This window comes from Neoarius graeffei, chromosome 25, assembly GCF_027579695.1.
Source record: "Neoarius graeffei isolate fNeoGra1 chromosome 25, fNeoGra1.pri, whole genome shotgun sequence".
Lineage (NCBI taxonomy): Eukaryota > Metazoa > Chordata > Actinopteri > Siluriformes > Ariidae > Neoarius > Neoarius graeffei.
Window position 1 is genome coordinate 28,203,844 of NC_083593.1, and position 13,816 is coordinate 28,217,659.

A 13,816-nucleotide genomic window follows, 5' to 3' on the forward strand; every position below is an offset into this window, starting at 1 on the left:
ACCCTAAAAGACCCTGGGTGGTGTTGCGTTTATAAATAAATGTTTAATTCGTCGCGCTGCTGAAATACACAGGACTGGAGATGGAGTTAAATGGCCAGATGGTTAAAAGATGTCCGGGAGAGTCAGGCTGATCCTGTGATTAAAAACTGTTATGTGTATTGGATGGAGTTGCTTATCTTGTTCAGTGTGACTGTTTGGAAGTGACCACAAGGCTGGCTCTCTCTCTCACACACTCTCTCTCTCTCTCTCTCTCTCTCTCTTACACACACACACACACACACACTGGTGTGGATGCTGAGCGGAGGCTCTTTAAAATCCGTCTGAAGCGCGGAGTCGTGCAGGGATGATGGAGTTTCCCCGGACTTTACACGCTTTATCGCTTATATGCGCACTCATCTGCTGTGTACAGGGTAAGTTCCAGTGAAAAATTATGTGTTTAGTGTCCAGATGGATTCACGGAATCAAAGTCGGACGAGTTTAGGAGCAAACTCGGATAAAAAGTTATAAATGGTCTCGGTTTGAGGTTCACACTGATTGCTTCATCCAAAATCCTGTTCCTACTCAACTGTTTTCAGTTGCTCATGTTGGGATGCTGTGCTCTGTGCACACTGATATAAAATAGGAAATGTGTGAAGGTTATAAACGCTTATAAGGTTTTAGACATAGCCTCTTATGCAAGGCAAATCGGAGTTAATAAAACGACACAGCGGTCCGTTAACTGCGCCTTGCTTAAAGCTCTTTATTATGCTGCAGAACAAAACGCTTTCACCAGTATGTTCACCTTCTTTTTATTTAATTTTTGTTAAAATTATGATTTCAATCTAAGTCTTTCCCCCTTTTCCTGATGCTGTTGACACACAGTTCTACATTTCTATGCTCTCAAGCCTTAAGCAACTTTTATTACACTTTATGACGTCAGAAGGTTATTTGAATATGTAAAATAGATGTTATTTCTGAGCAAATGATCTTAGGTGGGTTTTCATTTGAGTTTTGTGCAAAACAGACGCGACAAAACAACTGCAAATGGTCTGTGTTTGCACTGAGGGATGTTATATGATTAAATGTTATGCTGGATTTTCTCTTTCATTCCAATGAAACATGCTGATGGATCTCCAGGACCTGATAAGTTTATGAGGTTAGCATGGAGATTTTCAATTGTGTCCATGTGTTGTATGCACTCACTTGAATTTGAAAATTCACTTAAATGTGAAAATTGTGTTTACATTTCAATTTGGCAAAATATTGCTTTGTCAGATCATCTGAAAAACGTCCTCATGAGAGCTTATAAACGTTTGTGTGATATTTGAATTTTTATTTTTAGAAATTCACTTGTTTCCATTACTCGTTTTTCAGTTTGCAATTACAAATTGTGCATTAAGCAGGTTAATGGAATTCTACCTATAGACAGTAAAAGACCACATTGCCCTTGGCTGCTTTTACTTAAAAAACAACAAAATAAAAAATAAATAAAATAAACCTTAGGGTGGTGTAGTGGTTAGTGCTATCGCCTCACAGCAAGAAGGTCCGGGTTCGAGCCCCATGGCCGATGAGGGCCTTTCTGTGCAGAGTTTGCATGTTCTCCCTGTGTCTGCGTGGGTTTCCTCCGGGTGCTCCGGTTTCCCCCACAGTCCAAAAGACATGCAGGTTAGGTTAACTGGTGACTCTAAATTGACCGTAGGTGTGAGTGTGAATGGTTGTCTGTTACCCCTTTTCCACCAAATCAGTTCCAGGACTGGTTCGGAGCCAGTGCTGGTGCTGGTTCACAACTCGTTCAACTTGTGAGCCAGCTGAGAACCAGTTTGCTTTTCCATAGCTCGCGGTACTAAGCGGAGCCACGTCATTACCTCGCTGTATACGTCATTACGTCGCTGTATACGTCAGTTACGGCGCTACGTTTACATAAACCTTGGCGCGAATATCAAAGCAAAAACAACACGGAAGAAGCAGCAGCGGCAACAACAATAATAATGGATGACTTTGCGTTTGTACAGTTGTGCTTCTCGTCGCTTAAAAATGGCAATCTTTCGTGGTCTTGTTATTGTTGTTGGTCTTAACAGCTCCGACCCCCCGCTGACATAAGTGGTTCTTTCCTCTGGCCCAGCAGAGAGTTGGTGCTAGCCTGGAACCAGTTTTTCTGGCCCCAGAGCCAGTTCTTTGTCAGTGGAAACAGAAAACCCGGTTCCAAACTAAGCACTGGCCCCGAACCAGCCCTGGAACTGCTTTGGTGGAAAAGGGGCATGTGTCTATGTGTCAGCCCTGTGATGACCTGGCGACTTGTCCAGGGTGTACCCCGCCTTTCACCCGTAGTCAGCTGGGATAGGCTCCAGCTTGCCTGCGACCCTGTAGAACAGGATAAAGCGGCTAGAGATAATGAGATGAGATGAGCTGAAATAAACCTTATGTAGCCATTTCCACTTATAAGCTATATTATATGCTTTCTCTCAAATAATGTTAGCTCTTTTATTATTTTCCAGTTGAACTGGCTTTGCTGCTTGGCAAAAGCTTGTTTTTATGAGATAGTAAACATTGCCGGTGAGATTTGTCCCTGATCTACCAGCCAACACTGGTACAGTGAATCAGGAGGCTACACAGGGACCAAGCAGAGAAATGATATTTCAAACCAATACTTAACTGCTGTGAACTAAAACCTGTGGTCCTGTGGTCTCGGATGTGACATTTTACTCTTTGTTGACTTTCCTAAAGCTTGGTTTCTACACACACTGAATCAGTCCAGGCTGAGCTTCTGTGCCAGCTGAATTTGGCAGTGAAAGCCTTCGGTCCACTTTAGGTCTCTGGAAGTTGTTTTAGGCTACATCCACACGACAACGGCAACGAGATTTTATTTAAAAAATATCGCGTCCACATGTCCATTCCAAAACATTAACTTTATTCTTCTTTAACCATTCTTTGGTAGAACGACTTGTGTGCTTAAGGTCATTGTCTTGCTGCATGACCCACCTTCTCTTGAGATTCAGTTCATGGACAGATGTCCTGACATTTTCCTTTAGAATTCACTGGTATAATTCAGAATTCATTGTTCCATCAATGATAGCAAGCTGTCCTGGCCCAGATGCAGCAAAACAGGCCCAAACCATGATACTACCACCACCATGTTTGAAAGATGGGATAAGGTTCATATGCTGGAATGCAGTGTTTTTCCTTTCTTCAAACATAACGCTTCTCATTTAAACCAAAAAGTTCTATTTTGGTCTCATCCGTCCACAAAACATTTTTCCAATAGCCTTCTGGCTTGTCCACGTGATCTTTAGCAAACTGCAGATGAGCAGCAATGTTCTTTTTGGAGAGCAGTGGCTTTCTCCTTGCAACCCTGCCATGCACACCATTGTTGTTCAGTGTTCTCCTGATGGTGGACTCATGAACATTAACATTAGCCAACATTAGAGAGGCCTTCAGTTGCTTAGACGTTACCCTGGGGTCCTTTGTGACCTCGCCAACTATTACATGCCTTGCTCTTGGAGTGATCTTTGTTGGTCAACCACTCCTAGGGAGGGTAACAATGATCTTGAATTTCCTCTATTTGTACACAATCTTTCTGACTGTGGATTGGTGGAGTCCAAACTCTTTAGAGATGGTTTTTTAGCCTTTTCCAGCCTGATGAGCATCAACAGCGCTTTTTCTGAGGTCTTCAGAAATCTCCTTTGTTCGTGCCATGATACACTTCCACAAACCTGTGTTGTGAAGATCAGACTTTGATAGATCTCTGTTCTTTAAATAAAACAGGGTGCCCACTCACACCTTATTGTCATCCCATTGATTGAAAACACCTGACTCTAATTTCACCTTCAAATTAACTGCTAATCGTAGAGGTTCACATACTTTTGCCACTCACAGATATGCAATATTGGATCATTTTCCTCAATAAATAAATGACCAAGTATAATATCTTTGTCTTATTTGGGAAACGGAGATCGGTGCCGCCCGATGCGCTACATACAGGTTGGGCCTGGTTAGTACTTGAGTGCGAGACTGCCTAGGAATACCAGGTACTGTAAGGCGTGGTAAGATTTGTTTAACTAGGTTCTCTTTATCTACTTTTAGGACTTGTGTGAAAATCTGATGTTGTTTTAGGTCATGTTTATGCAGAAATATAGAAAATTCTAAAGGGTTCACAAACTTTCAAGCACCACTGTGTGTGTGTGTGTGTGTGTGGTGCTTGAAAGTTTGTGAACCCTTTAGAATTTTCTATATTTCTGCATAAATATGACCTAAAACATCATTTTTTTCATCATCAAATTTTTATTTTTAATTATTATTCGCTGAAGGCACAGTGAATATCGGTGAAAAATTACCAAGACAAGTCAGGGTTATTATTCACCAAACTTCACTAAGCCTGAGGCAGATAATTGTTTTAGTATAAATACACAGGTGATTATTTTAAAAAAAATTATATTCAACAAAGGCGGCACGGTGGTGTAGTGGTTAGCGCTGTCGCCTCACAGCAAGAAGGTCCTGGGTTCGAGCCCCGGGGCCGGCGAGGGCCTTTCTGTGTGGAGTTTGCATGTTCTCCCCGTGTCCGCGTGGGTTTCCTCCAGGTGCTCCGGTTTCCCCCACAGTCCAAAGACATGCAGGTTAGGTTAACTGGTGACTCTAAATTGACCGTAGGTGTGAATGGTTGTCTGTGTCTATGTGTCAGCCCTGTGATGACCTGGCGACTTGTCCAGGGTGTACCCCGCCTTTCGCCCGTAGTCAGCTGGGATAGGCTCCAGCTTGCCTGCGACCCTGTAGAAGGATAAAGCGGCTAGAGATAATGAGATGAGATGAGATATTCAACAAAAAATATTTCAAACTTCAAAAGCAACATGCAAATGTAATAACGGTGTGGTGCAGACTTGTGTTATTTATCTACTCCAATGCACATAAAATACTTGGTTTTGAAATAGATTAAATAAATAACAGTTCCACTTACCTTTGAATAGTTTTAGACCAAACTTCGTAGCATCTCTAGTGCTTTTAGGAGCAGCATTTTCTTTCATAATTTCTAATTCTTCTTCATTTATGGTGACAAAGCAATTGGCCACCATTTTGCCGAGTTGCTCAATGTGATTATCGAGAAATAGTCTGAATTTCTTGACCAGTCAGTGCACGATTTTCTATAATCACCGGCATATTTATACTAAATATATATTGAGAGTAAATAATAAAATTACTTATTCATATAGCTAAATTTTCCTATTGGTTAGATACTTTCTAAAGTGCTAAGCATTCTCTATCTATCTATCTATCTATCTATCTATCTATCTATCTATCTATCTATCTATCTATCTATCTATCTATCTATCTAGATAGATAGATAGATAGATAGATAGATAGATAGATAGATAGATAGAGTGGGGCAAAAAAGTGTTTAGTCAGTCACTAATTGTGCAAGTTCTCCCACTTAAAAAGATAAGAGAGGCCTGTAATTTTCATCATAAGTACACTTCAACTATAAGAGACAGAATGGGGGGAAAGAATCCAGGAAATCACATTGTAGGATTTTTAATGAATTAACTGGTAAATTCCTCAGTAAAATAAGTATTTGGTCACCTACAAACAAGCAAGATTTCTGGCTCTCACAGACCTGTAACAACTTCTTTAAGAGGCTCCTCTGTCCTCCACTCGTTACCTGTATTAATGGCACCTGTTTGAACTCGTTATCAGTATAAAAGACACCTGTCCACAACCTCAAACAGTCACACTCCAAACTCCACTATGGCCAAGACCAAAGAGCTGTCAAAGGACACCAGAAACAAAATTGTAGACCTGCACCAGGCTGGGAAGACTGAGTCTGCAATAGGTAAGCAGCTTGGTGTGAAGAAATCAACTGTGGGAGCAATTATTAGAAAATGGAAGACATACAAGACCACTGATAATCTCCCTCGATCTGAGGCTCCACGCAAGATCTCACCCCGTGGGGTCAAAATGATCACAAGAACGGTGAGCAAAAATCCCAGACCCACACGGGGGGACCTAGTGAATGACCTGCAGAGAGCTGGGGCCAAAGTAACAAAGGCTACCATCAGTAACACACTATGCCGCCAGGGACTCAAATCCTGCAGTGCCAGACGTGTCCCCCTGCACGGGCCAGACGGGCCCGTACATGTCCAGGCCCGTCTGAAGTTTGCTAGAGAGTATTTGGATGATCCAGAAGAGGATTGGGAGAATGTCATATGGTCAGATGAAACCAAAATAGAACTTTTTGGTAAAAACTCAACTTGTCGTGTTTGGAGGAGAAAGAATGCTGAGTTGCATCCAAAGAACACCATACCTACTGTGAAGCATGGGGGTGGAAACATCATGCTTTGGGGCTGTTTTTCTGCAGAGGGACCAGGACGACTGATCCATGTAAAGGAAAGAATGAATGGGGCCATGTATCGTGAGATTTTGAGTGAAAACCTCCTTCCATCAGCAAGGGCATTGAAGATGAAACATGGCTGGGTCTTTCAGCATGACAATGATCCCAGACACACTGCCCGGGCAATGAAGGAGTGGCTTCGTAAGAAGCATTTCCAGGTCCTGGAGTGGCCTAGCCAGTCTCCAGATCTCAAGCCCATAGAAAATCTTTGGAGGGAGTTGAAAGTCCGTGTTGCCCAGCGACAACCCCAAAACATCACTGCTCTAGAGGAGATCTGCATGGAGGAATGGGCCAAAATACCAGCAACAGTGTGTGAAAACCTTGTGAAGACTTACAGAAACCGTTTGACCTCTGTCATTGCCAACAAAGGGTATATAACAAAGTATTGAGATGAACTTTTGTTATTGACCAAATATTTATTTTCCACCATAATTTGCAAATAAATTCTTTAAAAATCAGACAATGTGATTTTTCTGGATTTTTTTTTCTCATTTTGTCTCTCATAGTTGAGGTATACCTATGATGAAAATTACAGGCCTCTCTCATCTTTTTAAGTGAGAGAACTTGCACAATTGGTGACTGACTAAATACTTTTGCCCCACTGTAGATAGAACTTTATTGTCATTGTAATTATACAATGAAACTTTGTTTGGTAGCACTCAGAGAAAACAGCAGTAATTAAAAAGAACATCAATAAAATACAATATAAAGTCAGTGGGGGGAATGCATTGTAGGCAGATATTGCACAAATGTAATAGGTGTATTTACATTCCTGTGTGTAAAGTGATCAAGGAAGTAAAATAAAGTGCAGTGTTAGCAGATATTGCAGAGATTGTAGAAATTGTATTTACAGACCTGAATGTAAAGTGATAAGTACATTAGCAGCAACTTGTGTGTGTGTGTGGGGGGGGGGGGGGAATGGAGGCTAGAGCTCTGGGGAAGAAGCTGTTCTTCAATCCATTTGTGCGTGTTGGCTGTTCTTCAATCCATTTGTGCGTGTTGGCTGTTCCTCAATCCATTTGTGCGTGTTGGCTGTTCCTCAATCCATTTGTGCGTGTTGGCTGTTCTTCAATCCATTTGTGCGTGTTGGCTGTTCCTCAATCCATTTGTGCGTGTTGGCTGTTCCTCAATCCATTTGTGCGTGTTGGCTGTTCCTGAGTCTATTTGAGCGTGTTAGCTGTTCCTCAGTCTAGTTGAGCGTGTTAGCTGTTCCTCAGTCTAGTTATGCGTATTAGCTGTTCATCAGTCTATTTGTGTGCGTTGGTTGTTCCTCAATCTATTTGTGCATGTTAGCTGTTCCTCAATCTATTTGTGCGTGTTAGCTGTTCCTCAGTCTATTTATGTGTATTAGCTGTTCCTCAGTCTATTTGTGTGTATCTATCTGGGTCGAGTGCAAGAAAAGTTATATCACTGACATTTTCTGTTTCACTTAGCTGACCTAATAATGCTTTCCTCTCAGGAAACTTGTTAATGCAAAGTTCACTGTAAGAAACAATTTCTCATAGCAGACAGCTGATAAAATCAGTCTATGTTGCCTGTTCACTGAACTAAAAAGGTTCACCTTGCCAGCACTTGAGAATTTTCAGCAGAAATAAAGACAGTCTGAGCTACATTCAGTCTGTCCTTTACATTGCTTTCGGCGATCAATACAATCAACTCACAAGCTGCAATTTCCATTGGCACACCCATTAAACAACAATTGTGCCAGTAATAACCTGTGCCAAATAACCTAAAAGTCATTTTAAACTCATAGCGAAAGCAAGTGTTTTGGATTTTTTTTGTTGTTGTTGTTCAAAAGCTCTTCTAGCCTGTTCAAGTTTGATGACAGCGGCAGGGAGCTACTAACAAACCACAGCAAAGGAAGGATGGATAATGTGAATGGAGTAAATAGTGCTGAGGGAGTGTGTATACTTACTGTGTGAAGGTGTGTGTGTGTGTGTGTGTGTGTGTGTGTGTGTGTGTGTGTGTGTGTGTGTGTGAGCACAGACAGAGACTGTGTCATTAGTTTCAGGGCTCCTGATGAGAAAGCACACATGGCCTTGAGGCCTACCGTTTACAGTGTCCTTCAGAAGCACAACACTCTCTCTCTCTCTCTCTCTCTCTCTCTCTCTCAGTTGAGTTTATTCAGTTCACCAAGCAAACAGCAAGATAGAAACAAAGTCACTGAATCTCAGATGATACACTGAAGCCTCAAAGGATGGCACACAAACTCACTGTATGCAAACACACAAAACACACTCCTGCTGTTTGAGAAGTGGAGACAGTTCAGTTTGAGTGTGTTGACTCTGATACCAAGAGGCCTCGGAGCCAGACGGGGGATATCACACACATCTGAACTGCGCTCTAGAATCCCTGTTTCTCAACTAGCAAAATACATTTTCCACATGCTTGTAAACTGTATATATAAAGTCTTTTATAGGCTTGTAATCATTTTCTTTAAAGTGATATCCCACCCAAAAACAACAACAGACTCAATAACTCGAGACCAAAAACATATAATGGTGATGTCTCTGACTGGCTTCACTTCCAGGAGTTATTGGCACTTTTTAATACGTGTTGACAATTCTTGAAAGGATAGACAAGATTATATAATTCAGATAAAGAGGGTTTTCCATTTTCCATAAAAAGCATGTTCCATATAGCTAGTGATAAAAGGATTCACACTTTACTTTATTTTTACTTTTTTTTTAATCCTTTGCAAACAATGTTTCCAGATGATTGAGGTGATGAACTGGCTGGGAAATCTGACAATATGATATTAATACTGTGATAAATAACATCACAATGGACTTTTCTGAGTATCACAGGTATCAGAATAGAATAGAATAGATTGCCTTTATTATCACTGCACAAATGTACAATGAAATTTTAGTTCATCATAGGAGAGCAAAGCCGCTGTATACATGCGCGCCGCCACTCTGGGGCACTTCAGCCCAAGCCCATCCCATGTTAACCTAACTGGATGTCTTTGGACTTTATTAGTCTTTGGACTTTATTAGCTAAATAATAACTTCATTATTTGGCACATACTTTAAAAATTGGGAGTTTTTAACCAATGTGATTGTCTTCCTTTGTTGCTGCTCATTGTTAAATATTTTTATACCGCAAGTTTGACTTGTCGAATCTGACTGATCAGATGGTGCAAATCTAATGTTTATATAAATGTACTTCTTGTTGTATTTTATGTTGTCGTTTCTATAGTAACAGCTCATTCACAGGGAGTTGTATGATGGACGCTTCACATAATCTGAACTGAATTAAAGTCATGCCAAAAAAAACATTTCATTGGTGATGCAGTGACGCTTTCTTAAGGAGGCATTTATGTAACATTTATGGAAGGAGTCTCCAGTGTTGCCATTTTGTAACAGTCAGAGGTATTCCAGGTCATTTTTGTAAGAACCGGATGCCATCTTCTCTGGACTAAAGACAAAAAGGACCAGCAATACCAGCCTGTTACCAGCAATACGTCCAAAAGCCAGGGTCTGTCATGGTATGGGGTTGTGTCAGTGCCCTTAGCAGATAACTTACACTTCTGTGATGGCAGCATTAATTGAGAAATTAAGATTGAGATTTTGGAGCAACATATGCTGCCTTTAAAAGATCTTTTCCAGGGATATTTCAACAAGACAATGCAAAATCACATTCTGCACACATTACAAAGGCATGGCTGTGGAAGAAAAGGGTGTCTGTCCCATCTGTCCCCAATAGTGAATGTGTGGTGAATTTTGAAACAAAAAATATGACAACGACGACCCCGTACTGTTGCACACCATGAGAACTGTTTGCAGGAAGAAAGGGACAAAATAACACTTGAAACATTTTATCACTTGATTTCTTCAGTCCCTAAACATATTTATTGTTGTGAGAAGGACTGGCAACATTGTAAAGTGGTAAATGATTTACCATCTCAACTTTTTCTAAAATGTGTTGTATGTACAGCCCCGCCTAGCAGTATTGGCACCCCTTAATTTTATTCACAACTTTTGTAATATCTCCAGAAATAAATGGAAATGGACACAATTTGCAATACCAAGATCTTTTAATTGAAGGTCCAAAGGAACTGAAAAGTTGTTTTCGTTCAAAATAGGCATTTTAATTTCTAAGACAACAAAAAACAGAAATACAGCAGGCGCAGGAATATTGGCACCCCTCCTTAGTATTTGGTTGCACACCCTTTGGCAGCGATGACGGCCTCCAAACGTTTCCTGTAGCCATCATTGAGCTTCTTGCATTTGTCTTGTGGTATTTTCTCCCACTCTTCCTTCGCTATGCGCTCTAGGTCTTGGATATTTGAAGGATTCCTTCTGCCAGTGGCAGATTTCAACTCCCCCCAAAGATTCTCAATTGGATTGAGGTTAGGACTCATTGCTGGCCATTTCAAAACAGTCCATTTTTTCTTTTCTAACCATTTTTGTGTGCTTTTAGATGTGTGTTTGGGGTCTTTGTCCTGCTGGAGTACCCAAGATCTTCGCCTCAAACCGAGCTTTCTTACACTGGACAGGACATTTTGCTCCAAAACCTGTTGATAATCTTCAGATTTCATAATACCTATGACACGGGTAAGGCCTCCAGTCCCAGATGCAGCAAAGCAGCCCCACAGCATTATTGATCCTCCACCATGCTTGACTGTTGGTAGGGTGTTCTTTTCTTTGAATGCTTCATTGCAGCGCCTGTAAACATACTGCCTGTGAGAATTCCCAAAAAGCTCTACTTTTGTCTCATCTGTCCACAGGACATTTTTCCAGAAGGACTGTGGCTTATCCAGGTTCTCTTTCGCAAACTCCAGACGCTCCTTTTTGTGTCTTTTTTTCAATAATGGGGTCTTCCTTGGCCTCCGCCCATGTAGCCCTGCTGTGTTGAGTGTGCGCCTTATGGTGCTTCTTGAAACAGTTACCCCAGACTGTTCCAGGTGGGCCTGCAGGTCCGTAGATGTTAACTGAGGTGATTCTGCCACCAATCGCACCAACCTTCGACGACTTCTATCATTGATTTTTCTCTTACCCCCACGCCCAGGGAGGTTCTTGACAGTTCCATGCTTCAAATATTTCTTAATAACATTATGCACTGTTGACACAGGGATACCAAGCTCTTTGGAGATGGCTTTATATCCTTTGGAGCTCTTGTGTTTGTCAACAACTGCATTTCTTGTTTCTTCAGACAGCTCTTTTGTCTTCACCATTGTGAAAAAGGGACTGAGTGAAACAGTTGGTTTTTCAAAACACAAATCTCATCATTCATTGGCCATTTCCTGTCACATGGGCACAGACAGGTCTTCACAGGTGATTTCCATTTGTAATTTATCATAGGTGAGTCAAATTAGGTTTAGTTAGGTTAGGTTTTAGGACTAACAGCAAAGGGTGCCAATACTAGTGATACAGAAGATTTACCTTTTTCATTTTTTTCACTCTAATTGTTTATTTTTTTATTTTGTTGATACTTTGCTCTTTTATATTAACCACGAGCTATCTGTAGAAAAATTCTGCATCGCTACATCACTTTTGTTCAGGAGATGCTTAACTTTAAAGTGCCATTCCACCATTGGATGTATTCTTTGGCATAAAATACAATATATTTTGACAACATATATAAATGGTATCACTAGATAGAGAAATCTTTTAGCTTCAAAATGATATATCAAACATAATTTTTTGACAACGACAAGTATATTAATTTTGCGACCAAAGTCACCTACCCTTTTAATTTCCGCGCGTGATGTCATCGGCAGGTTCCCCTTCTTGTGTACCACGTGACGTGTGACGTGGCACATATTATCAGCAATGGCAGATAGAACGCGATAAAAATAATACCAATAAATCTAGCTAATACCAATAAATCTAGCTAACTGAAAGATTAACTCAAAATTTTTCACAATTTTTTTGGCCCCCATATACGAGGAGAAATGACTCTCTCACTTTGGGGGTTTCCTGGTCTAAAAATAGACCGACACGTGGTACACAAGAAAGGGAACCTGCCGATGACATCATGTTTCACTACCGCGTGGAAATTAAAAGGGTAGGTGACTTTGGTCGCAAAATTAATATACTTGTCGTTGTCAAAAAATTGTTTGATATATCATTTTGAAGCTAAAAGATTTCTCTGTCTAGTCATGTTGTCATAAAATATATTGTATTTTATGCCAAAGAATACATCCAATGGTGGAATGGCACTTTAAGTACATAAACTTCAAGGGTGCCAATACTACTAGGCGGCACTGTATCAAAACTGAAATGTGTTTATTAAAACAAGCAATAATATTTAATGAGTTAAAACATCAAATAATAATAATAATAATAATAATGCTATTGTATTGTTTTGAGTGCAATACAGGTCAAAGATTATTTACAAAGCCTTGTTTTCAGTTTTACTTCCAATTTCAACATACTGTCCCAACTTTTTCTGATTTGGGGTTGTAGATATGATGTTCCCGACATCGCCCACCATAAAAATATTGTTTTCATTTGTCTGAATATATCAGAAACAGGCAAATATGAGTTTATATTACTATGAAAGTCAGACTTTGTCCTTGTGGCATAATAAGGCTTGACTTAGTACAAAAACAGACTTCAATTCCAGAAAACAGACACAGATGTTGACACACTGAACCTTACTGAAGCTTACCAAGTCCTGGCCTTCCTGCCAATAAGGAAACAATACCATTTTTTTCTTTAAGCCACCCACAGCATCTAAATATCAATAGCTTAATAAGGAGTGATGTACACTAAGCCAAAAAAACATCCAGTTCTACTCTAACCATTAACTTCACAGTTGTGTTGATAGGTCGAGGATTTGTCCTTTAGTCTCTATCATTGGGGTCACCAAAACAACAACTGGAACTAATGTGTAGTGACCATCAAGCTTTCCTGAACTGCCAGCCAGGGCCACAGGAGCGACAGATTGATACTGATGCTTTGTGTTGTGGCCCTATTCAACCCTTCAGCGCCACATCATCCTGAGCAAGATTTTTAGAAGGATCAACACAGACATCTTCTCACTACCCTAATATGATTCCGCTTTCTGTTGGCCATACGTCAAATAATATAGAGCCTTTCATCAAAGTAGGTACTCTTATGTTCCTTATTTATGATGAATCCGATACTGAAAAAATAAGATGGAGAATGCCTGTGTCTGAATACATGTCTGAATAAATTTTTTGATTCATTTCAATGTTCAATAACAGTGAAACCTGGCTTAAGTGGTGCGGACATGAAAGAATGCTTTATCAGTGGGCTTTTTGAAAAGAGTAGGATGGTCAGAAGCTTCTATTGTGTCTTTTTTAGGATCAGATAGCCAGTACGAGTGTGCAGAGGCTGCAAACAGAGACATCAGAGCACACTTGGTTGGAGATGCTTTTTTTTATTTTAATCTGACTAGACCGCTTTGTGTATATATAGAGACAAGAGATGGAGAATACCTTTGTAAGACTGTGAACAAGACAACCCTTTGGGACACTCCTCTGACAAA

General features: G+C 40.4%; 1 protein-coding gene across 1 annotated transcript in view; it reads left to right on the plus strand.

The window, feature by feature from the left end:
* The first annotated feature begins 295 nt into the window (after positions 1-295).
* robo3 (roundabout, axon guidance receptor, homolog 3 (Drosophila)) overlaps positions 296-13,816 on the plus strand; it is a 295,525-nt gene continuing 282,004 nt past the window's right edge. The window contains exon 1 of the mRNA XM_060908923.1: positions 296-410. Coding sequence (XP_060764906.1) covers positions 344-410 — 67 coding nt within the window. The 5' untranslated portion in view covers positions 296-343. The remainder of the gene's footprint in view (positions 411-13,816) is intronic.